Source organism: Eutrigla gurnardus (genome assembly GCF_963514095.1).
Source record: "Eutrigla gurnardus genome assembly, chromosome: 3".
NCBI lineage: Eukaryota > Metazoa > Chordata > Actinopteri > Perciformes > Triglidae > Eutrigla > Eutrigla gurnardus.
This window is the reverse complement of record NC_139917.1, coordinates 6759973-6783364: the sequence shown is the minus strand read 5'-3', so window position 1 is coordinate 6783364 and position 23392 is coordinate 6759973. Positions and strand designations below refer to the sequence as shown.

Sequence of the window (23392 nt, the reverse complement as noted above, 5' to 3'; positions counted from 1 at the left end):
GACCTGACAAAGATTCTGATTATAAATTACAAACATCCAAAATTCCCATAACAAAAGCATGAGCAGCACATTTGCTGGGACTTGTCATTTAAAAAAATTTATTTTTAGATCCCACCCAGTTGAAGTATCTCCTCATATCCAAAGACATCATGTCCAGCCTTCTGTGAGAGACTTTGATTATAGTTCAGAATTAGCCATTTAATGCTGGCAGCAATCCATCATTTCAGGGGAGTGTGTCGATGCTCAAGTAAACACCCTCTTAGCCCCTGGGAATGATTACAGACGCCTTTTCTTTTTATCCTGAAACCCCTATCCCTGCCCTTCAAGGTGCACCAGATAAAGAAATAGTAAGCAGTCCTATTAAATCATGGTGATGGAATAAAGATGGTCTGAAGCTGGTAGTTAATGAAAATAAACATCCCTCAGAGATACATACATGTTGTACCTTCCAACCCAGTAAATAAGTTATTACATGATGTACAACAGTATTCATCCTTGTGGAACATTCCGGCCATCTTGTTCTTTGTTTAGTCACTCTCATCCACGTACTGATTTAATTTGCCCAAAAGAGGTCGCTGTTCTCCCTTTGAATATCTCGTCATGGTATTGAGGAGATTTGTTGTTGAGTTTCAGCGGGAAAGGTGTCGGGAAATGAATGGTGATAGTCATCAACTACTTTCAAGAATGTCAGACATCTTGAATCACAACCAGCCACTAACTGTGAGCTGCTCCCGCCTCGTTTGCATACAAGGATTCACACCGGTGAAAAACCTTTTAGTTGTGCTTACTGTGACAGAACATTCAAGAAAAGTCAAATTGTCTTGCTGACATGAGGGGGCATACGGGAGAGAAACCATAGTTTTGTACTAAACGTGGAAAGGTTTTGCCACAAGCGATCATTTCAAGTGTTGCAAAATGCAGAATGAGTGCAAAATGGCAACAGAATTAGAGAACATAGATGAGGTTCACAAAAATGAGAAGGCTTTTAAATGTTTTGAATGCCTCAAGGTGTTTAGACTTATGAACCTTCTCGTTCTACACACGAGAGTTCACACTCTCCCTCAGTTCTGATTTCTGTGGCAAAAAATTCACTCAGAACCCCACATGTATAGGTATCACATGAGGCTGCATGCTGGAGAGAAACCACGTTTGTAAGAATTGTGGCCAGGGGCGTACCAGTGGAGGGATGTGCTACAGGCATGCAAAATACTGCTTGCAAATGTGAGGAATTTACAGGCATGCAAAATACTGCTTGCAAATGTGAGGAATTGCCATTTTTCCTCATCATCAATCATGTTGAGTTTTAACTTTGTTGCAGCTAAACGGCTGCATATTTCTCATATATTGACTGTAAATCCAGAGGAACAGGAATGCATTTTGATTTTTAACAAAAAATGCCTTAATTTTGCTACTATGAATTGTTTTCCAAATGGTTGAAATATGATCTTATTCAGCACTGTGCAGCACGCCTGCACTGACGGATCTTACTGGGTGTGTTTATGGTGCATTGTAAGATGATGCTCCTGTAATACAGCAACATTGGTTCAGGAGTGGTTCAGGAAACATCTTGAAAGTAGTTGATGACTATCACCATTCATTTCCCGACACCTTTCCCGCTGAAGTGGACGCACTCATACATAAACACCTCTTTGACCGTCTCCCTCGCCAGCAGCCTACATATTGAAACAGCGCCACCAGCCCTTTGACTCTCTGCTGTGGCTGACAATGGTATTGCAGCTAACTTCCTTCGGCCCCTTCGCTGTTTTGATGAGGATTCGATTCCATGAGGGACATTTAACTAATAACAAAACGACCAAACTATGTGATTGCTCTTGTTTCCAGCAGAGAATACTACTAAACGATGGTACAAAGCTGATGTGGCTCTCATAAATGTGACAAAGCTTTGACAAATGTGTGATCCCTCATAGTGAGCAAAGAGACAAACTGTTATTCAATATCAAACTTTGGAGACTTTTGTACTGTAATGTAAAATCTCATGCTCAAATTAAGATTATTATTTGATTTGGTTGTGTAATTTATATACTTACAGTATGACAAAATGTACAGTCTTCAATATTATGCTATGTTTGTTATGGTTTAAGACATCAAAAGCTGCTTTCACCATGTTTAACTCACATTCAAGGACGTATTGCCTCTGTAACTACAACTGTGCTACATTTTAATGTTTTCGTGAGGCTAAATTTATCAGTAGCATTTAGTCACATGTAAGTCTTTGGTAAATGGTAAAAAACACAATTGAATTGCCCTCCTGTGATGTTTACAAGTAGGCTGTTAGGACATGCAGTACCAAAACCGGCCACAAAACCCCACCAATATCAGGATTTTAAAAAATCACTGCGACAAATTGAGGCAAAACACCCTCACGATTTTTTAATATGATTTTTAACAAGAATATGATCTTTCAAAAAAAGTAAGTTTGGACCTGATACTTGTTTCTCAGTTTTTTGGAATATGACTCTGAAGTTGGGCAAAGATGTGTTGACTTCCATTTTTGAGCCTTAATATCTGTGAAACTAATAATCTGAGAGAAACCATATTTTGTAGAATGTTTAAGCCAACACCAGAGATAGAGGCAGAAGTGATATAAGTCTTTTATCTGCAAAAATGGGAGCTCAGCCACTCTTCAAATGTACTACTTTATTTCAACAAGCCTCATTTTAAGTACCTACCATACTAGGTTATCATTGAGCTACACCCCTGATATTTCATGTCTGGAGGCTATTAGTAACAGATATACACTGTAGAAATTTTGAGATAGTTTTCCAGATATTGCTGTTTAAAAATGGCTTTTCAGAGCATGATGCCAAAAACCGTCTAAACTACCCTTCATTCAATGATGTTTCATGAGAAAACTGTTGACAGTAGAGACCTAATATTTTGGATTTGTCTTATTAACAAGTGTGTCTTTGTACTTGAATTTTTTCAGGACATTCTGAGATGGTCAGGTGGGAGGCATTTGATGAAATGACACAGAATGACCCCACAGTGAGCAACTAGGTGTCTCCTCAGCACACAATTAGACTGATATTGGGGCAGGCTACTGTGAAAAAGCACACAATTGTATTATTATCCATCTTGAAAGACTCATCACACACAAACCATCAGGCCGGAGATACAGATCCATAAAAACCAGGACAAACAGACTAAAAAACTGTTTCTACCCAACAGCCATTATCTTACTGAACAGCGCTACCAAAGCATTGCTTTTATGTTTTATATCATCATATTATGAATGTGGATGTGTATGGGTGGGATATGTGTGGGGTGTGAGTTTTTTTATGCACTTTTTTATGTCCATAGTGACTTTAATTATTTATTGCTACTTTTGCACTGGACTCCGACTCCGAACCTATGAACTTTTTTTCACAGGCAACTGTGACGTATCAGGTGCATGGTTTTCAGCGAATCAACGATCAGAGAAAACGGGTGCATGGTTTTCAGCGAATCAACGATCAGAGAAATCGGGTGCATGGTTTTCAGCGAATCAACGATCAGAGAATACTGCCGCGATGACGTTGTAGGCAGACGTTACAGCTGCTAGACATCAACAGAAAATGAACGGGAGAATTGTATTTATGCGTGACATTTCGTTCGTGTGCGTGACATCGTGAGATTGATGGTGAAAGCGTGAGTGTCACGCCAGGAGCGTGAGAGTTGGCAACCCTGCACATGTAGGACAACTCAATGCTGCGGGATTGCAGACACGGGCCAATCTGATTCAAAGCCATTTTTCATAAACCATTTGAGAGGTGTGCATTTGTTTTATTTTTCACACAATTAAACAAGGAGAAAAACACATTCCTCAAACACAACAGAATATATTGTGGCCCACAGGCAGTATAGCCTAACCATCTCTAACCAAACAAAACAAAAAATAACAGCCACCAAAAAACGAAAACCCAGCCTACATTTAAACAAAATGCATGTTGAAGTTGCCATTATCTATTTTCTTTCCGTTTTCGCAGGTTGTGCTGGTGTCCACTAGTGCGTAACGCGCGTCCATCTCCTCCTGCGATCTCCCCCTCCCTCTCCCGGCGGCTCAGATGAAACACCACTGGTGTTTAATGACCGCCCGACTCTCTGTAGGCCATCCTCGATCCCTTTCGCCAGGGCATTGATGGCCATCGTCAGCCCAGATACAGCACTGACCAACTGCCTGGTGTGCGTAACGACCGCCCGAGTGTCCCGCCTGAGCGCGCGCGTAAAAATAAATCAATTAAATGTATCCAATAAAAGAAATGCGTGTTATTATGGGCATACCTTCCTCTACAGTTTCTGGCCCAAGGGTGTCAAATCCTTGAATTCTTACAATCTGTTCATCGGAGAAAGTCAGCAGCACCCTTCGCTCTTCTTCTTACATCTTGCCATCTCCTCTTAGTTTCATCGGCCGTTCTTCTTGTTTTGCTGACAGCATTGACTTTGTCACAGATATCCTCCCATATCGCGTTTCTCCTGGATATATTAATGTTTCTTTGTTGTAACTCGTGAATGTGTTTGTTTGCCTCCTCCACTAACACCTCCAATTCAATGGCTTCAAATTTCATCTTTCGTTTGCGCCCACTCACTCCCACGTTCTCCATGGTGAAAACTAGTAACACACGCAAAAACCTCATTTAAATAAAGCGGTTTCCAACACGTTTGCGCCTGTTATTCATTGCGCGAGCAATCTTCGTGGATAACCCACAACACGCAAACCAACAGCGCAATCTATTAGCGCGCGCAAGCAATTTAGCGCCCCTTATCTGAGATCTGAGTAAATCAGGCCCTGAGTCTCTTATGAGGTTTTGATGGGGGAGAAAATTAACTCGTAGGTCACTGCAAGAAATTGATCAAGTAAAAGTATATTTGACAATAACGCCACTGTCTGAATTATTATTCTGGTGTAGAGTTATAGCGCGTACATGCCTTTAAATATTCCCGTATTTTCAAGATGCCTTCTTTCATTTTTAGATCTATGTGCCACCCCAAAATGACCTCTGGTCTCACCCTGGCCACCCCACTGATAGCTCTGCCTATCCCAGCTGACATTGGGCAAAGGCGGGGTACACCCTGGACAGGTCACCAGTCCATCACAGGGCCGACATGTAGAGACAGACAACCATTCACGCTCAGGTTCACACCTACGGACATTTGAGTCACCAATGAACCTATCCAAGTAACGAGTACTTTTCAGCCTTTCTAGAAATTAACTCGAGTAAAAGTAAAAGTATTTGTCTTGGAAATGTATTCAAGTAAGAGTAATAAGTACCAAAGAAATCTAATACTCAAGTAAAGTACAAATCCTCTGGATATGTACTTAAGTACAGTACTTAAGTAAATTTACTCTGTTACTGTCCACCACTGCTCCTCATCCACGCTCCAACAGCCTGCTCGCTCCAGGGTCCCTCACTGGGTCTGCCAGTCCGCTCTTGGGTATAGTTGTTCAGGTTTTACAAAAACAGTTGTGGTATGTGGGGAAACAAAAATGGTCCAGTCTTCTGTCCTTTTTTCCTCCATGCTTCCCCCCCCCGGCCTTTTTTCCTCCATGCTTCCCCCCCCGGCCTTTTTTCCTCCATGCTTCTCCCCCCACAGTTGGTTGCTGCAGGATGCTGCCTTGATTGTTTGCCACCTGCAGCCTGTTGGGCTTGATTGAGTCCAACACTACACCCCCTCATGTGTGCACGTCAGTCTCACCCTGTCAATCAAACTAAAACCACACCTACTCCCTAGCAGACAGTGGGATCATTTGGGATAATCCCCACAGATTTCTCCAAATACTCATATACACAACTCTCTTACATCCATATCTACACACCCACATCATTTTTGTTGCATACATGTACTCCACTAGCCTGCTATGATCTGTAATACAACAGACAGTTTGGAAAAGGGAGGACTTTTCTCTGTGTTCCCAAAATAGGAAAATTACTCTATCTGGTGGAAAATAGTAAAAACTACAAGTCTACAGCACAAAGGCCAGAATAATAAATTCATGACTGTATGCTGCAATGGCCCTGGGGTCAAAAATGCCAGATATATTGGGTTTCAATGAGGACATTTTTTCCTTTAAGGGTCAAAGTGTAACATCAGCATGTACACAGTGTATTATAGACATAGTAGGTTGATAAAAAAAAAAAAAAAAAATACACCCTTTGCCATATGCATTAACACAGCCAAAATGACCATACAAAAATGAAAAGGATAAAAAAAAAGTCCCCAAGGTTCCATAAGGGTTAAACATGAGAGGTAAACCAGAAGCTAATAATGGAGGGCTCACACTAAACACACAACCACATGAAGGCCGACTCAGTCTGGACATCATGATGGTCTTGTTTTGTTCCTCACAACTGAACCGTTTTGAATATTAAAAAAACATCAATATCTTCATTCTACACAATTCTAGAAAACTGAATACAATTATTTCCAATTGTTTATTATTAATTGTTTATATTTGTGAGTGTTGCACAAACCATAAACCATAATACATTATTGAAAAATGTCCCTCCTCGGCTGGAACAAGGTCCACCTCCCAGCTCCTCTCAAGGTCACTAATCCACATATTAGACCTTAAGTAATCATGTTACCTGACCTCACACCTTTACCTGCATTGTATCCCTTAAGGTATCCTCTTTGATTTACGAAGTGTTTTTTAATTCCAAGGGAAATCCTGAAACCCAGGAAATTCAAAACCCTGTCCACCCCCTCTAGTGACAATAATTATTACATCAGTAGATCGGCACTTCTGCCAAACTAGTCATTCAGATCTGCAGTGTGAGAATCTGACTCTGTAAAGCAGATTTTCCATTTTGAGGTCCTTTTCATGAACATCTAGTTTTCATCACCGTAACAGTCTAAGCTCACATTTCTTCCTGGAAAGATTCACAACACTATAAATGACATCATACGATGAAAAGATCAGATTCTCATTCTGAGTTGCTCTTGGTATAAAACTGCAGCATAAATGCAGAAACACATTTCTATTTAGTTTGCGTTTTAATTATTTCATGCATTTCTACTTAATATGAAAGACAGCATTGTCATATTTAATACCCATTAAAGAAATGGCTCTAAAAGCAGATTTTCTCCGGGGTTAGAAAGAAGAAAAGTTCTAGTCTTCATCAGTTTAAGCTGTCATCCCTGACCGAATGCTGACAGGAATACGTTTCTGCACAAGAAATAATAAAAAAAAAAGATAAATGTGTGTCGCCAAGTGTCACACTTTTTGGGATTAAAGGAGTCATCACCAGGAAATCGCAATTTCTCTTGTTAAAACATGCATATCTGTGTTTGACCTCAGTTGAAACTTGCCTGAAAGGCTGGAGTTTGAAAGTGGCGCCGTTTTTTCGCTTCTGCTCTTTTTCCGAACAGGAATAGCACACAAGGGTGTGCATTCCTAAAGCACGAGATTTTGATTCTGCGCCTACGGTGACGTCACCGTGGAGGCTACTTGCATAAGCCCACCCCTCTTTCACCACCCAACCCCGCCCCGTCCGCTACCTGAAATCGCCGAAGCGCCGCCATTAGAGAACAGCAAGATGTCAAAACGTCGTTCACATGTAAAGTGTAAATTATCATTGAGGTGCTTGTATCTAACTACAGGCAAGGTGAGCAGACACTCGAAATGAAAAAGTAAGACAGAAAAAAAAATTACCATTCAGAGACGTCCTGCTGTAAACGTGTCTCTTCAACCGTCTCTGGCTCTTCACTCTCCGGTTCGGGTTCCGACTCTGGTTCGTACATAAATGCCTGAATTCCGTAAGGTTCGTCATTTAGTGTGTGCGCCATGACAGGGGGCTGTTTATGTTTTGGAGTCTGCATGCAGGCAAGCCCCCCCGGCTCTGTCCTTCCTGCGGCGAATCAACGCACGCCTCATTACATATTATACAATGCACATCCGGACCAGTCAAAACCTCGCGCGTAATCTCGCGTGATAAAATCGCGGTACGAAAAAGGGTCAGAACAAGCTCAATGTTTGATTAAAATTTTTTTTTTTTTTTCTAATAAGTTTTACGAATTGATCCAAAGCGATCCAAGGGGGGCTGGATACGTATAAAACCAGGTTATGACTCCTTTATTAAGCAAGGGTGTCAAAATGTGTTGGAAGACTAAAAGTGATTTGGGGGCGCTAGAGAGCCAATGTGTCACGCTTGAGCCCAACCACAAAAAAATGAAATTAAATACTACGACTTACTATTTTGGACATTGGTGCAAAGTTTCATGAGATTTCTCTATTAGTCCCCCAAAATTGGTTTGTAAAATAAAAATGAACGCACAAAATCCAACATGTTATGGCGTTCCCGTTGGACACATTTTTTTAAAAGTTCATAATAAATGCCACAAAATTGGATGAAGGTCACAGGAACTTTATTCCAAACCTGGCGTGCACTTGGGACGCCCAATCACAGAACAACTTGCAACTCTCGCCCCTGCTGAAGTGTGCTGGCTTTTCAAGCCCCTCAAATATGCCTTCCTCACTTTCCAGAGAGTACTGCCGTTCTCTGCTTGGCCCAACGAGGACAAGTGATCATCTTGAAGAAGCACCTTGAAAGCATCACGAGGGAATCTTCTTGATTCCCTCAGTGTGAGATTAATACATGTAATTTTATTAATAGGCTGACATTCAATCTGAGTTATTAAGTGTCTGCTTCTCCAGGCGAGGCAAGGTCACAAACAACTAGTGTGTCTCTCAGGGCTGAACACAAAATGTTTACCTTTGACCTTGACATAATACAGACGCTGTGGCTGCTTCCTCAAGAGAACTGAGGCTTTTATGCTTCCCCAGGATCGGGGTCGGCACTGTTGAGTTCGTAGATGATCATCATGAGAAACCTTGATTGTCATGATGATCATCAAGTATCAATAAATATTTCTGCATAAGAAATCTACTATCTCATCTATGCAACAGCCTACATGCAGAAGAATAGTATTTAGTTAAACTAATTCCTCCAACACAAGGTATTTTTGAGAACCAGTTAAAGGAGGAGCAGACAATATTTAAGCCAAGTAAAGTGACATCTTTACACTCATTATTTATCTATTTTTAATTCTGAATTAATTTATAATTTTATTTACATTTTGAATACTAAAATATTTCAATATGTTTATATATGTTTTTGTCAAATTAAATGAATATGCAAGAAACTATAATACATATCTGATAGGAATACATGAAAAAAGTATTCTAAGATATTAGTATTAAGTATGACAATCTGATGATAAAGAATTCACTAAAACCCTAAAATAAAATATACTTATGACAGGAAATGAATTGTGGAGAAGGGGTGGGATTAAATAAGTTTATACTTCTTCCCACTACTTTTTGGTAAAAATAAAAATGATATTGATATATCTCTATGCTTTCTTGTTGCGTAATATTTTGTTTTCTGTATGACACTTTCTGTATTCATTTTGACATGTGAAATAAAAAAAAGAACAAAGAACTACCAACCATTTCTCAAAGCACATCATAGTCTGATGGATGTTTTTAATGTTGGCTAAAACCCAGGCAGCCTTTAGTGTCCCTTTATTTAGTAAATCATTAAAAACCTTGCACATCCAGACACTTGCGAACAAAAGAATCACAGTGAACATGATGTGTTGTATAAGTCAGCTCAATGTGGTGTGGTATTACAGTACCGAACTCAATCTGCACTACATGAAATAAAGCATTGCTCGTCTGGAACAACATATTCAAAACGTTATATAATAATATAACAAGATAAACTACACACCTTTAGAGAAAAACACTAGTTTGGTCTTTAAACTGAGCGCTAATAGTCGCACAGCGTTTCATCATATATCAAAGACATAAACATCTGGAAAGTATCAAAAAGACAGCATAAGAAGAATATGGTATCGGTTTCACACTGTGTGTGTGTGTGTGGATCAGCTCAGTCCCAGCCCCCCGCTGGCCGGCGCACCACAGCCCGTGGCAGATTGCTGGTGCGTCCGCAGGTTGCAGATCCAGGCGAACCTCTTCCCACACTGGTCGCAGCTGAAGGGCTTCTCCCCGGTGTGAACCCGCTGGTGCTTCTTCAGGTTCCCGGCCTCTGAGAAGCGTTTGCCACAGTTGTCACAGCGGAAAGGTTTCTCCCCCGTGTGGACTCTTTCATGGGCCTCCAGATTGGACAGGCCAGAGAACGCCTTGCCACAGACCCGGCATACGTAGCTCTTCTTGCGGCGCTCGCTGTGCAGAGTGCTGGCAGCCTGGCTTTTATTGTGGCGAGCCAGAAGGCCAGCTTGATGCTGTGCAGCGATAGCTGCCTCGATGCAGGCCAGCGTCGCTGCGGATCTCCTATCAGGCGGAGCCGCTGTGGAGCTCATCGTCCTGGATCCGGAGAGACCCGTTTTATCACCCTTGTGAGTGTTGCTCACAGCTGCTGTGGTGGAGGACAGCGTGCCGTGTGCAGAGGCAACGCTGCGATGTTGCTGAGAGAGCCTGTTGCTGTCACGACGCTGCTGCAGAAGCTGAGCCTGTGCACTCAGGATAACAGACTTTTTGCTCCATAGAGGCTGGGAGGATGGAGCCTGCATCCTCACGGGGGTGGACACGGAAGTCTCTGCTGACAGAAAAGAAACACATTCAATGACTGAAAAATGGCTATAAGTCAGTTAATACAACAGTTAGTTCCAACCAAGGAGTTTAAATGGTCAAATGGTGTCCTCATAAGTGTGTTATAGGATGTCTATCTTACAATCGCTAATTACCATAATGTTGTCACTCTTCTTAAAGCTAACAAAGTCATGCTAGTGTTTATAAGATATTATTCCATTACAAAAACATTATGTGTATCAATTCCATGGCTGCATCTGAAATCACTCACTACATAGTATATAGTGAGTTGACCATGTTGTAGTTCTGTCTAAATGTAAAGTGAGAATTCTAAGACTCTAAAGTGGAGAAGTGATGTGCGACTAACCGAGCCTGATATACCGTCATGTATTGTGCTGAAGAGAACAGAGAGCAGTGTCACATAAGGACCTATTCCAATGTGATATAAAACGATACATATTCACAATACACCTGGAAAATAATCTAACGACATGCCCCATCTTCTGCAGATATGTCAAACCTTCGGGTTTGCATTTGATCTTTATCTGTAGGTCAGCTGGCTAAATCTACACAGTCAAACACACAATGTCAGTGACATCATCTACTAGTTTGTCTGTTGTCTGCCCACTGCAGAAGACCCCAGTAATCTTTGCTCTAAACCTGTTAGAAAAGCTCTGCCTTATGCTCTGCAGGTCATCGTTTTTGGGTGTAAATAAATTCAGAATTAGTCCAATCAGAAGTAAAAACATTACAAGTCTGCAGTTTCTTTCAAGTGTGTAGACGTGCTACTGGGAAGCCTTCTTCCAATCAAACGTATATTGGAAATGTTTCCAATTGTAGTTTAATTTATGCTTTTGTTGTTCTTGGAATGGTTATCATGATCATTTGTGCACAACAGACAAAGAGAAGCACAAACAGCTCCACATGAAGGAAAGGAGACGGTCTCTTACCTTGTGACACTGATGGCTGGATCTGAACAGAGGAGAAGCTCCGCCCTTGACTTATCCTCCCTGCTGAGGAAGCTGAGCCCTGTGATGGCTGAAGCACAGGTTGAGGTTGCGGTTGAGTCTCTAAAACAATAGCACCATCCTGGTCACAGTCTGCCGAGTCATCAGTGGTGAAAGGACATGAAGGGCCACTGTGGGCGGACACAGAGTTGTTATCAGGGGCCCAGCGGGTGAAGAACGTCTCCAGTTCAAACAGAGAGTATTCAGAGTTCAGGGGGCTGGTGTTACTGGATGTTTTGGGGATGGCTGGTGTGTTGGTGTCTGGTACCCTCAGCTGGACCGCCACTACACTGCTGGGGTCTTGGGATATAGCTGGCATCGACTGAGGTACTGCAGACTGCAGAGGGGGAGGGGCAGGGAGCGTGAGCAGAAGAGAAGTGCATTCAGACAGTATTGACTTACATTTCATCAGGGCACAGGAATTGTTGGACATTTTGAGAAAAAGGCTTATTCACTTTTAGATTTCAAAGAAAAAATGTTCTTATATCAGCATGTCTACATGTATGGAAAATATTAAATTCCAGTGTCTGTTGAATTCCAACACAGGCACACCTCATTCTAGTTAATCAGGGACTGATTAGGTGATCACCCGAACCAGATCGTATTTAACAAGGAAAACTATAAAAACATCAAGGACATCATGTGACCTACAAAAAGATTCGAAAACAGCAGCTGGGTTGAAGTACACAAGGAGGGCGGTTGGAAACAGGCTCCTAGAGGCTAGACTGAAGTCCTGCAAAGCCAGAAACAAGCCTTTCAGAAATGAGAAGCAAAGACGAGCCAGACTGAGGTTTGAAAAAGACCATAAGGACTGGACCGTAGAGGACTGAACAGAGGACTGGACTGTTGATGACTGGAGTAAGGTCATCTTCTCTGATGAGTCCACATTTCAGCTTTGTCCAACACCTGGTGGTCTAATGGTTAGATGGAGACCTGGAGAGGCCTACAAGCCACAGTGTCTCACACCGACTGTGTTATTTGGTGGAGGATCATGATGATCTGGGGTCCTCAGGAAGACTGGAATCAGGCAGGTTGGTGTTTGTGAAGGAGGCTTGAGTCAAGATCCGTACAAGGTCCTCCTGGAATGAAAGCTGCTTCACTGCTCTGAAAATGTTCCCCAACACTCAGGGTTGGTTCTTCCAGCAGGACAATGCTCCATGCCAGACTGCCAGGTCCATCAAGGTGTGGATGGAGGACCACCAGAAGACCCTGTCATGGCCAGCCCAATCTCCAGACCTGAACCCCTGAAAACAGATCAAGGCAACACGGAGAGAAGATAGAGCTACAGAAAGGTGCTAGAAAAGAACTACATAGGAAGAACACCAACATCTCCATAACAGGCAATCGAGACAAAGAAAGAAAGACTAGGCGCCGTGGCTGCCCACCATGAAACTTAACACTACTGGGAAGAACATATAGGAGAATGAGACAACACATAATACCACAGAGACCTCCCAGAACAAGAACCAGTAACCATCACGATGGCAGACATCCAAGAAAGAGTGTCATGTATGAAGAGCTGGACAGCTCTCTGAGATTGGACATTAAGCAGAAGGAGGGAGGAGGAGTGAGTGCCAGAGCCACTATCCAGGATGGAACTACCAAGATCCAGGAGAACATCAGGAAGATGGCTTCAAGTGATGACTTGCTACGTGAATATCTCAGACAGAAGAAACCCGATTATGGGGAGGAAAAAGAAGAGATGAACCATCATGGACAAGCCTGTCTACCACACCAGACAGGATCCCAGGTGCAGGCCGGGGTCTACCACACCAGACAGGATCCCAGGTGCAGGTCGGGGTCTACCACACCAGACAGGACCCCAGGTGCAGGTCGGGGTCTACCACACCAGACAGGACCCCAGGTGCAGGTCGGGGTCTACCACACAAGACAGGACCCCAGGTGCAGACCAGGACCTGGGTCTACCACACAAGACAGGACCCCAGGTGCAGGCTGTGCAAAGATCCCTTTGACAGTTCAGCACATACAGCAGGGTATAAGATGCAGGCAGGTGACCATGGAGCGCCATGACCAAGTGGCTGCATAGTGTTCAGGAACATCTGCGCTGAGTATTATGGGCTGGAAGCCCTGAGGTCAAAATGGACGACACCTCCAAAGGGGGCTGAGAAGGACCAAGCTAAGATCCTGTGGGACTTTCAGATCCAGACTGATAATCTGGTGATGGCTAACCAACCAGACATGATGGTGGTGGAACAGAAGAAAGCAGTAGTGATAGATGTAGATATCCTAAGAGAGCAAAGAAGGAAGAAGGAACACGAGGAGCTCCAAAAATACCGAGGACTGAAAGAGGAGCTAGAATCGATGGAGAGGAGAGGGATCGCTGGTACCAGTGTAGCGATGCACTCGGCTGTAACCCCCAAACAGGGACAGTGGTCCTAGCAGATTCCACATTCGATCTCTGTAGAACCCTCAGGAGACAACACAAGACCGCCCAAGGGGCAAGTGGGGACATTTTTTTTTAATATTGTGTCACAATTTTGCAATGTATAATTTATAAGAAAAACACAAATTCACATGTTGAGTTTTATACATTTTTAATGATTTACATTGCAAACTGTGGACAGCAGGATTTTTACAAAATTGTGACACAATACAAAAAGCTACTTTTACATTAACAGTTTTTGTTACAATGACTTGTATTTTACATAAATGTCACATTTTAAATGACAAATGAAGATGACAAGTCTTATGAAGATGATTCTTGTAGATAAAAGAAACAAATATGTCCTGTATTATCAAGATAAATGATAATTTAATGATAAAGAAAACACACAATATTAGACTACTGACTAAACATTTCAACAGTTATTAAACTCACCACTCTGTCCTGCACGGTGTACACAACGCCTGACTATCTCAGTGACAATGAGCTGTTGTTTGGCTGGTTTTGTAGATTTGCATCCATCACAAACATCAAATATGGTCTCGGCTCTGTAACCCTTGAAGTACTGGACATTCTCAACTAATGGACCACACCATTTATTAACTTTCACATCAGAGATCCAGCTCATAGTAGCGAAAGGCCTTTATTTTGGATTTCCCATGTATATTATCATAAACCTCCCACAGTCCAGAGACATGCAGGATGGGGATATGTTCATGTCTAGGTCTGTTTCTATGTGACAGCACTGTGATAGTCTAGCGAGGTGAACCCTGCCATGACAGCTGGGATCCTGAACACAGTAACGGGTGGATGACATACAACCCGGTCACGTCACACCCACCACCATGCTGCTCTGGAGTTTCTCTTTGTCAGAACAAATCCTCTTTTATTCACCATTTCCAATCACTCTTAAGATACTCTCCTGTTCAGATGTTTCACATCAAAAGCCTCCCAGCAGCTCAGCTTAGCCCCTCCAGAGACGGTAGGCTCTAATATAAGGTCGTCCAGGAAGTAGTTTAACAACAGCTGGAATCACATTCTGTATAAAAATAGTTTTCTGTAAAGAAAGAAAGGGTTCTCAACAGAGTGGTGAGGATAAGATAAAGTCGTGCTACAATTATGGCTGTGGAATTAAATACAGGGTGGATTCACCATGTAAGCTATTAAAGCCTAACTTGTTCTCATTGGCTATTATTTGACCATTTACAGTTATTTGGAGAACTATAGAGATAGTTATGTTGTTTGTTACTGCAGTGTAAAAAGATGCCTGTAGAAGAGAAATTCCCTGTAGCATACTTTGGCTCCAGGGCAGTGGATTAGATGTTGCTAAGTTAAATGTCTGCGAAATTCAAAAGTGATTATATACGTTTTTTAAAATTTAATATTTATGTCCCTGACTGCATGCCTATGTTTGTGGGTGGTGTCTCTTCTGGTGTTTTTTCAGGTTGCTGGGGTCAGAGAACCTCTCGGGGCAGAGCGAGCACTGGTACGGTCTCTCCCCCGTGTGGATGTTTCTGTGGATCTTCAGGTTCCAGAACTGGGAGAACTTTTTGCCACAGATGCTGCAGCCGTACGGCTTCTCTCCCGTGTGAGTCCTGAGGTGGGATTCTAAATTTGCTGGAGAGCTGAACCCTTTACCGCAGAACCTACAGATGCAAGCCCTCTTCCTGGGGATTTTCTGCTGCAAACGGACATTGCCCTGACCCCGACTTTGACCTGGGTCCAGGAACTGTGGAGGACCATGCTCCTGAGCTAAAACCTGAGCGGGGCTGGACTCCTCTGACAGATCGATAACAGGAGTCTGCTGCTGAAAGGACTCTGAGGTGTGGAAGCCTCGAGAGCTTTCAACAGTCAATCCCCTTCCTGCTGAATTCTCAACAGCCAATCCTCTGCCAGAGCTGCCCGGCTCTGCTCCAATGAGAATAGTGGGCAGGTACGGAAGGGTGGTACAGTGGGAGGATGGCCCGGGGAGGCTGTGCTCATCGCAATAACTACCCCCCCCATCAATCCACAGCGAAGAATGCCCATAGCTGACCTCTGAGAAGCCCGGCCCACACTCCTGCAGGTTAGACAGATGATTGGTGGAAGTTTGTTTGATTTCATTAAATGGCAGAACTGCTTTGTCGTCGTCTGTGCTCGACTCCACCAACCCTGCATACAGAGAGAGAGATAATAATAGATTTTATTTTTATAGCAAGAACTCAAAGGTGCTTTACAAAGGGAGAAATACAGAGATATGGAGTTTTCTCTGTCAGCTTGTTTCTACTGGACATGATTAAATGTAGCATCTCTGGCATGTCAAAGCACTGCCTCCCCCTCCAGTAGAAACAGCATGTTTAAGTTTCAATCATCTGCCAGGAAATGAAAAAGAAGCAGTTGGCAAATGTCCATCCTTGTTTTCGTTTTGTTGTATTTTTGCTAACATTTGATTTCTCTGAGAAATACATGAACAAACGCGCTAAACTGGTATCTTAATGATATTGTGCATCTGTTGCAGAATCATTCATTTGCTTAGTCACTGTACAAGATGCCGGCATTTTATTTTGAAATCGATAAACTCCAGTGCCATTCTGGGTCTCTATACCAGCAGATGACCTTGGTATTGTACGGAGGTCACAGAAGTGTGTATGCGTCCACTCACCCTCTTGTATGCTGAGGCTTGACTGGCTCCGAGTCTCCATCACCAGCTCCTCCTCCTCCAGCTTCACCAGCACCTCCGCTGGCTCCTCCTCCTCCTTCTGCACACATGATAAAGTGAGGATATGCCTGATGTTACTGAACCCCAATGCAACTGCACATTATCAATTATACACTATTCACTGCCACTCACAGGGTGGGTATTTATCCAGTATTTAACCAGTGAGAGTGTAAAACTGGCGTCCTGTCCAGGGTGAACCCTGCCTTCGCCCAATGTCAGCTGGAATCGGGTCAAGCCCCCCGCGACCCTGAATACAGGATAAGCAGTAGACAATGGATGGATGGACGGACCAGTGAGAGTGTGTATGGGACACCAAACAGGTGAACGTCTGTGATATATTTCTACTCTTAGAATCCAATTGAATTAGTCCTCTTTATTTTATTTTTCATTTCGTCTGTTAATTATCTTATCCAGAGGTGGAAAGTAAAAAAGTACAAATACTTTGCTATTGTTATATTATTTCAAAACAGGCTTGAAACTTTAGTTTTAAATCATTTGAGGGGAATTCATTGAGAGATTAGAGTGAGATTCAGTTAACGTAAAAAAAATAAATAAAAAAAACAGCCAGTAGAAATATCCTTCATAGGGATACTTTTTACTTTGAGTACATTCAGAGCCTGGACTTTTTCACTTTTACTTGAGTAAAGAAGTAGAGATCAGTACTTTTATCAGTCTTTTTGAAGTACTTCTACTCTTTTTGAACACAAGTATCTGTACTTCTACTTAGGTAAAGAGTGTCTGTACTTTTAAAACCTGTGATTTTCTCTCCGTCAAGCTTATTTAATTTGATTATCCATTTCCCTTTTTAGGATCTTTCCTTTCCGTTTCTGTTTACTTATCTTTGATATTGTTCTCAAATTGCAATCCTGTATGTTTTATATTATCCGTTTAACTTTTATGAATGAAAACGAATGATTCTGTGGTTCTTGTGTATAACTGGAAATGACCATTGAAGCAACACTGTGCTGCATCCTTGGCTAGATAGAACATGATTGAACAGAGTACAGTAACTTTCAGCCCTGGCTATTAAAACACAGGGGCCTCTGCTGTATTGCCTCTTTAGAGAAGTCTACTTTTCAGATCGTCACAGAGTAACCTTTGTTCATTCACATTACACACAAACATTTGTCAGTAAAGGAGTGTTCAGAGACCAATCATTATATTACATTTACAGCACTGAATGTTAAAGGTGCTAAAATCTAAATTCAGAGCACATCCCGTGTCTCCGCGCTGCTCTCAACATGGCGACAGCTGAGCCAGCGGCTTGTAGCCAACGGTGCTAACAGCACGCACAGTGCAAACAACGGCAACATGCTGACAGAGCAAACAGCGTACCTGGACGGTGGGCACTATGTTTCAGGGAGGACGCCGTCGTTAGGGACGCCCTTAGTGACGGCCTGAGTAACGGACGCGCTCACATGCTCAACAGCACACAGTGGGCCCAACTACCCAAACACAGCACAGAGAAGCTCTGATAACACATATGGAGGGGGAGAGAGTGAGAGAGAGCGAGAGAGAGAGAGAGAGAACCTTGTACCTTGTGTTGCTGGTGATTGCTGAGTTTTAAATACACACACACCTATATTTCCCCCTACAGTACTTGTGTATAATATGTATTTACAACCATATTGTTGGGCTTGTTTTTTGCAGTGCTTTTATTTCATCCTTATTTCTATCTCTGTGGTATTTCAAACCTTCTTTTCTTATAGTAGCAACGGAAATCTCATTGCATTCATCAGAGATTCAAAGTAATGACAACTGAACTCTTTAAAAAGAGGTTCAACAACACTGTGGTTTGAGAAGCCGTTTCAATTACTGAAATGTTGCATGCAAAATGTGAAACACACGACGTGTTACAGTCAGAATCACAAACTCAACCATTTAAGGGGAGTACAGGGATATCAAGTTCAGACGTAGCAAGTCAATACTGGCCAAGATTGAAGTCCAACACAAGTCATTATTTATTTCAACTATATAACCAAAGAACACAACAATGTGCAACACAGATCACTGGGCAAAACACATTTTAAAACCTCACGAAATATGAATACTGGATCCATAAAATGGAACTGGATCCAGTTGTTCCACCATGTTCCATCAGTGCATCTTTAGGTTTGTAAAATCAAAAGGATCTCTCTGAAAACAAAGTCACGTTTGAAACATTTTCCTGGTATCTTTTGAGTGAAACATTTACAAATCCATTTAAAAACGTAAGAGTCTTTCCTGACTGCCATCAGTCTTTGCTGAAGTATTACATCCTACAGCGGACGTCCAGTGAGAAGACAGTTCAGGTCTATTCCAAGGTCTCCTCTATAGAAGAAATGTCAGGGTGGCTCTTTTGTTGATGTGTTTTCAGGTTTCTTATCCAGGCGAATCCCTTGCCACATAGATGACAGCTGTATGGTTTCTCTCCAGTGTGAACTCTCTGGTGTTTCCTCAGGTTCCCGGCCTCGGAGAAAGTCTTCCCACATGTGGAGCAGGCGAATGGCTTCTCCCCCGTGTGGACGCGTTGGTGGATCTCCACCTTCTTGGGACGGTTAAAAGCCTTTCCACAGTAATTGCACACAAAGAGTCTTTCCTTGGTGCCGGCTCGATGGTGCACTTTGCTGCCTTCACTGAAGGGCTGGGACGGGGGCAGACCGGGGCCATAACAAATCCAGCCGTTAGCGCTAGAAGAGGTCGATGGGAAATCAGCCACCGCCATCGAGTATGAACTGGAGGGCCTCCTCCCTTCCACTTCAACCACCGAGTGCTCATCAAAAAACTCCTCAACCAACATGTTAGAGCTTTTATTGTCACACAACACGTCACACTGTGCACCATTGCTGCCGTCATCGACATACTGATGTGGGTTTATTGTTTGCTGCAGTGCGTCTCTGTCCTCAACAGAGGCCCTGAGTTCACATTTAAGGAGAGGAGAGGAGCCACTGACCTCCACTCCTCTGCTGCTGCTGGTTTGCCTTGTCCTGCTGACCTGGGTCTGGGACTGACTGGAAGTGGACTGGATTTCCTGTAGTTCAAGGCCAGGTCGCTGTCCTGCAGGAGCACGAGGGATACATTCCACCACTCCTATAGAGAGACGATGTGGGCAAAGAAAGAATGCAATCCTTAATACATACAATATTGTTATACACAAAATATTCATATCTCATATGGTACAAAATCTGCAACTAACAAGAATTTTTGTCATTGAAGAATCTGTCAATTTTTGTCATTGATTGATGTCATTGATCGATGAATCATTAAAAGCTCACTTTTTTTTTCTTAAAAAATATTCGTATTTCTCTGAAGTTTAAAGGTTTATTTTTACCAAGTTAAATGTGATGATATAACAAGGTTAGTTTTGGTTTAAATATGATTTATTTTCTCTCTGAAGTTGAATGGATGGATGGATGGATGGAATTTTAAAGACATAAAATGGCTATAGATAGTAATTAACTTATATGTAAAGTCCTGCATTGTGGTGCTCTAGAGGACGCCGCGGCTTCAGATGGGAAACCGATAGATCACCTGACTTTGTGGGAACCTGCGTTCCACAGTCTGCAGTGCTCCTACTCTGCTTCTTGTCGGACTTTAAATATCCTAAATATCTCCACACTAGTGAAATTACCTGTATTAAACCAACACATTTTAAAACCTCACAATATATGGATAAACATCCATAAAATTGAAGTGGATCCAGTTGTTCCACCATGTTCCATCAGTGCATCTTTAGGTTTGTAAAATCAAAAGGATCTCTCTGAAAACAAATTCACGTTTGAAACATTTTCCTGGTATCTTTTGAGTGAAACATTTACAAATCCATTTAAAAACATAAGAGTCTTTCCTGACTGCCATCAGTCTTTGCTGAAGTATTACATCCTACAGCACACAGCGCAAACATTTAAAAAAATGTGGATAATCCAAACTTCTCAAACCACTGTGTAATACATAACATTAGTTCTCCAAGGTGAAAGAGTCCCTCTGTTTAACATCTGTAGTCCTCTAGCCAAAACAACCGTCTCTGTTGTTAAATCTCTCCGTGGAGAGTAGACATCTTAGTTACAACCGGTTGAGCAAAGCAGTTTAGTGTCCAGTTCAGCACCGCAGACAGCGCCAAGGAGCACAGACTTGCCATCATACCTGACAAAGTTCAGTCAAGATTGTACGTTTTATAGCAACCTTCTGCCAGGAGGGCCTATTTCTTTGTAAGAACAATGCTTTATGGATGATTTTTGTTAGTATAAACAGTTTGAATTGGAATCTGTCCATCTGTGGCATACTTAAGGTCCACTTTGCATCGGGCCAAACAACTCCCCTCAGCCTGTCATGAGTTATTGCCTAAATATCCAAACACATCTGTAAAAAAACAAAGAAGGGGCTCACACATCTATTGTAATAAAATGAGGCCAAATATAAATCTGAACTTTGGACAGTGGCGCCTCACGTCTGATGAAGAGAAAAAGTGGACCGAATGAATAACTTCAAACCTCGCCTAGAAAACAGTCTTCAAAGTGCTAAACGTTCTGCATGAAAACGAACATAGCTAACATTTAACGAAATAACTTAAAACTTAGTGCCCAAATGCGTGACCTTTATAGAATAAGTTATGATACTTTTATTATTGTTTTATAAATCATATTCACTAATATTGACGAGTACTGTGCAATCACAGTGGATCAAACCATTGTGAGTGAAAAAGTGGGGGTGTCCAAATCATTTGAAACTTGAAAACGCGATATTAAGTGTCTGAAAGCAATTATTTTCATTGCGTATGATTACTACGGTTGAAATTACATAGTTATGTCTACAGTGATATTGTCAGTACCGTGGTCAGTACTGGAAAACATTTTATTATTAGTCAGCCTTACACACTGGATAATCTCATGTGCACATGCACTCACCATCATCCCCTATGAGTGACACAGCCTCCTCTTCAACTCTGGACAACTTCTCCTCCTTCACCAGATCTGCGTCCAGCTCCACCAGCTCCACGTCAGGAGACTGCACGACAAAGGAGCAGACACCAGTTTCATGCAATTCTATTACATGTGTTTATGCATGCAGCAGCAGTAGAGGTGTTCACCAGTACCAACACAACCCTCTGATGTTAGCCGACAACTTTCAGGTTAGCACTTGGTGTAGCATAGCTCAGCAGCCAACCTGTCCCATCACTGTGTGTTACCAGAGCTCCAGACATATCAGTCACTCAACTCCCTCGTGGGGTGCTCACCTTCATCTGGATGCTGTCAGGATGGATCAGCCGGTTGCTCGCATCCCCTGCTGCAGCTCTACCGGACCACAGGGACACATCCATCCGCCGCTCAAAATCACCACCTACAGGAAAACAGGACAATGTCTATTTAGAAACGGGTTCCACATCAACGTTGCTGGAATAGAAGCCCAGATGTGTAATGAATGTGTATTGCCCCTCATAGAATGACAATACAGCTGTATTTTAAGTAAGTATCCGAATAAACCAAGCATATCTTTGCTATGGAATGTTTTTAGAAGTATTTTATAGAGGCTGATGCTGGAATTCCAATCCTCATACCGATCCATACAAATATGTCATAATAATAATAATAATAATATTGGTGGAGAATGTCCCTGCCACCGTGCTTTGGCTGCAAAGAGGACCAGGAGAACAAGAGACCTGCACGACAAACAATGATGGTTATTTTGTCGTGCGGGTTTTAACAAAGTGATGACGTTTTTGGTTTGTTAAACTACTTGTCCTGCTCTCAATACCATCCATTCAAACACCCACCATTCACCCTTCCTGAATCCAATGTGAATCCTGAAAGTTGACGTATGAATTACAAAGACGCATTCACCGCTTCACTGACTGCACTAAAACCTCACAATGGTTTATGGGATTGGTTGATTTTAAGGTCCGAGTCGCCGCATCACTCGGTCAGCAAGAGAGTGGGCCTACTGAGTAGGATTGGTTCAAAACCTGCTGGTACCAGCCCCGTTTCAACAAGTGAACTATGACTAGACCCCTTGGTCGCTGTATCACTGTGGACTGCAGTTCTCATGGTTCATGGAGTAATCTGACTAGCCACACACTACATAACCAATAGAGGTGCTAGTGGACCAGGAGACTAGTGTGTTAAAGGAAAACACCACCGCATTTCCATACTGAACTATGTTCTGCTCTGATCTTAGACGAGGTGATACATACCTCCCTCTCCTCTGTGCGTGCACTCAATGGCTCTTGCGCGCACTCCACGCAGCGCTAATTTGCTAGCATGTAGCTTGTCCCAGTATATTCCTTAGGAACCAAAGGGGGGTGAAGTTAGAAGCGACCAAGCACTTCCACGTTGTCCCTATTTAAATACGGTTACGTGAGTAGTTACACGACCCAAGTTTGGTTACACAAAATGAAACATGCCAATTTTTCTAAGCGGATAACAAGGATAACTATATAGTATGGCGGAATAACAACTGGAAGTACTTCGACGTCGGCGCAGTAATATCATCACTCCGCTCCCCCTCTTACTTCCGTCAATAGAACCTACGTGACCAGCATGCCGTCGCCTGCACCAGCTGTAGTAGTTTGTGCACAGTTGAGGAAGCATCAGGTTGTAGTAAGATAGTTTGTGAACAATCAAACATCATGGTTATAACGTGCATCGTACAGGGTTGTGAAAACAAGCAGAAGGTATATAGTCCCGTCATGTTTTGAGTGATGATATTACTGCGCCGACGTCGAAGTGCTTCCAGTTGTTATTCCGCCATACTATATA

At 42.5% G+C, this 23392-nt stretch overlaps 1 protein-coding gene across 2 annotated transcripts in view; it reads right to left on the bottom strand.

Moving 5' to 3' along the window:
• Positions 1-9262: 9262 nt before the first annotated feature.
• LOC311011292 (uncharacterized protein) overlaps positions 9263-23392 on the bottom strand; it is a 33630-nt gene continuing 19500 nt past the window's right edge. Inside the window, exons 2-8 of one of the 2 annotated variants that reach the window (XM_084006151.1) lie at positions 21874-21977; positions 21545-21644; positions 19594-19730; positions 16605-16701; positions 15999-16114; positions 11503-11896; positions 9263-10562 (exon numbers count right to left, since the gene is read on the bottom strand). In XM_084006151.1, the coding sequence (XP_083862277.1) occupies positions 9886-10562; positions 11503-11896; positions 15999-16114; positions 16605-16701; positions 19594-19730; positions 21545-21644; positions 21874-21977 (1625 nt within the window). In that variant the 3' untranslated portion in view covers positions 9263-9885. The remainder of the gene's footprint in view (positions 10563-11502; positions 11897-15998; positions 16115-16604; positions 16702-19593; positions 19731-21544; positions 21645-21873; positions 21978-23392) is intronic. The other variant, XM_084006152.1, reaches the window with a different exon arrangement.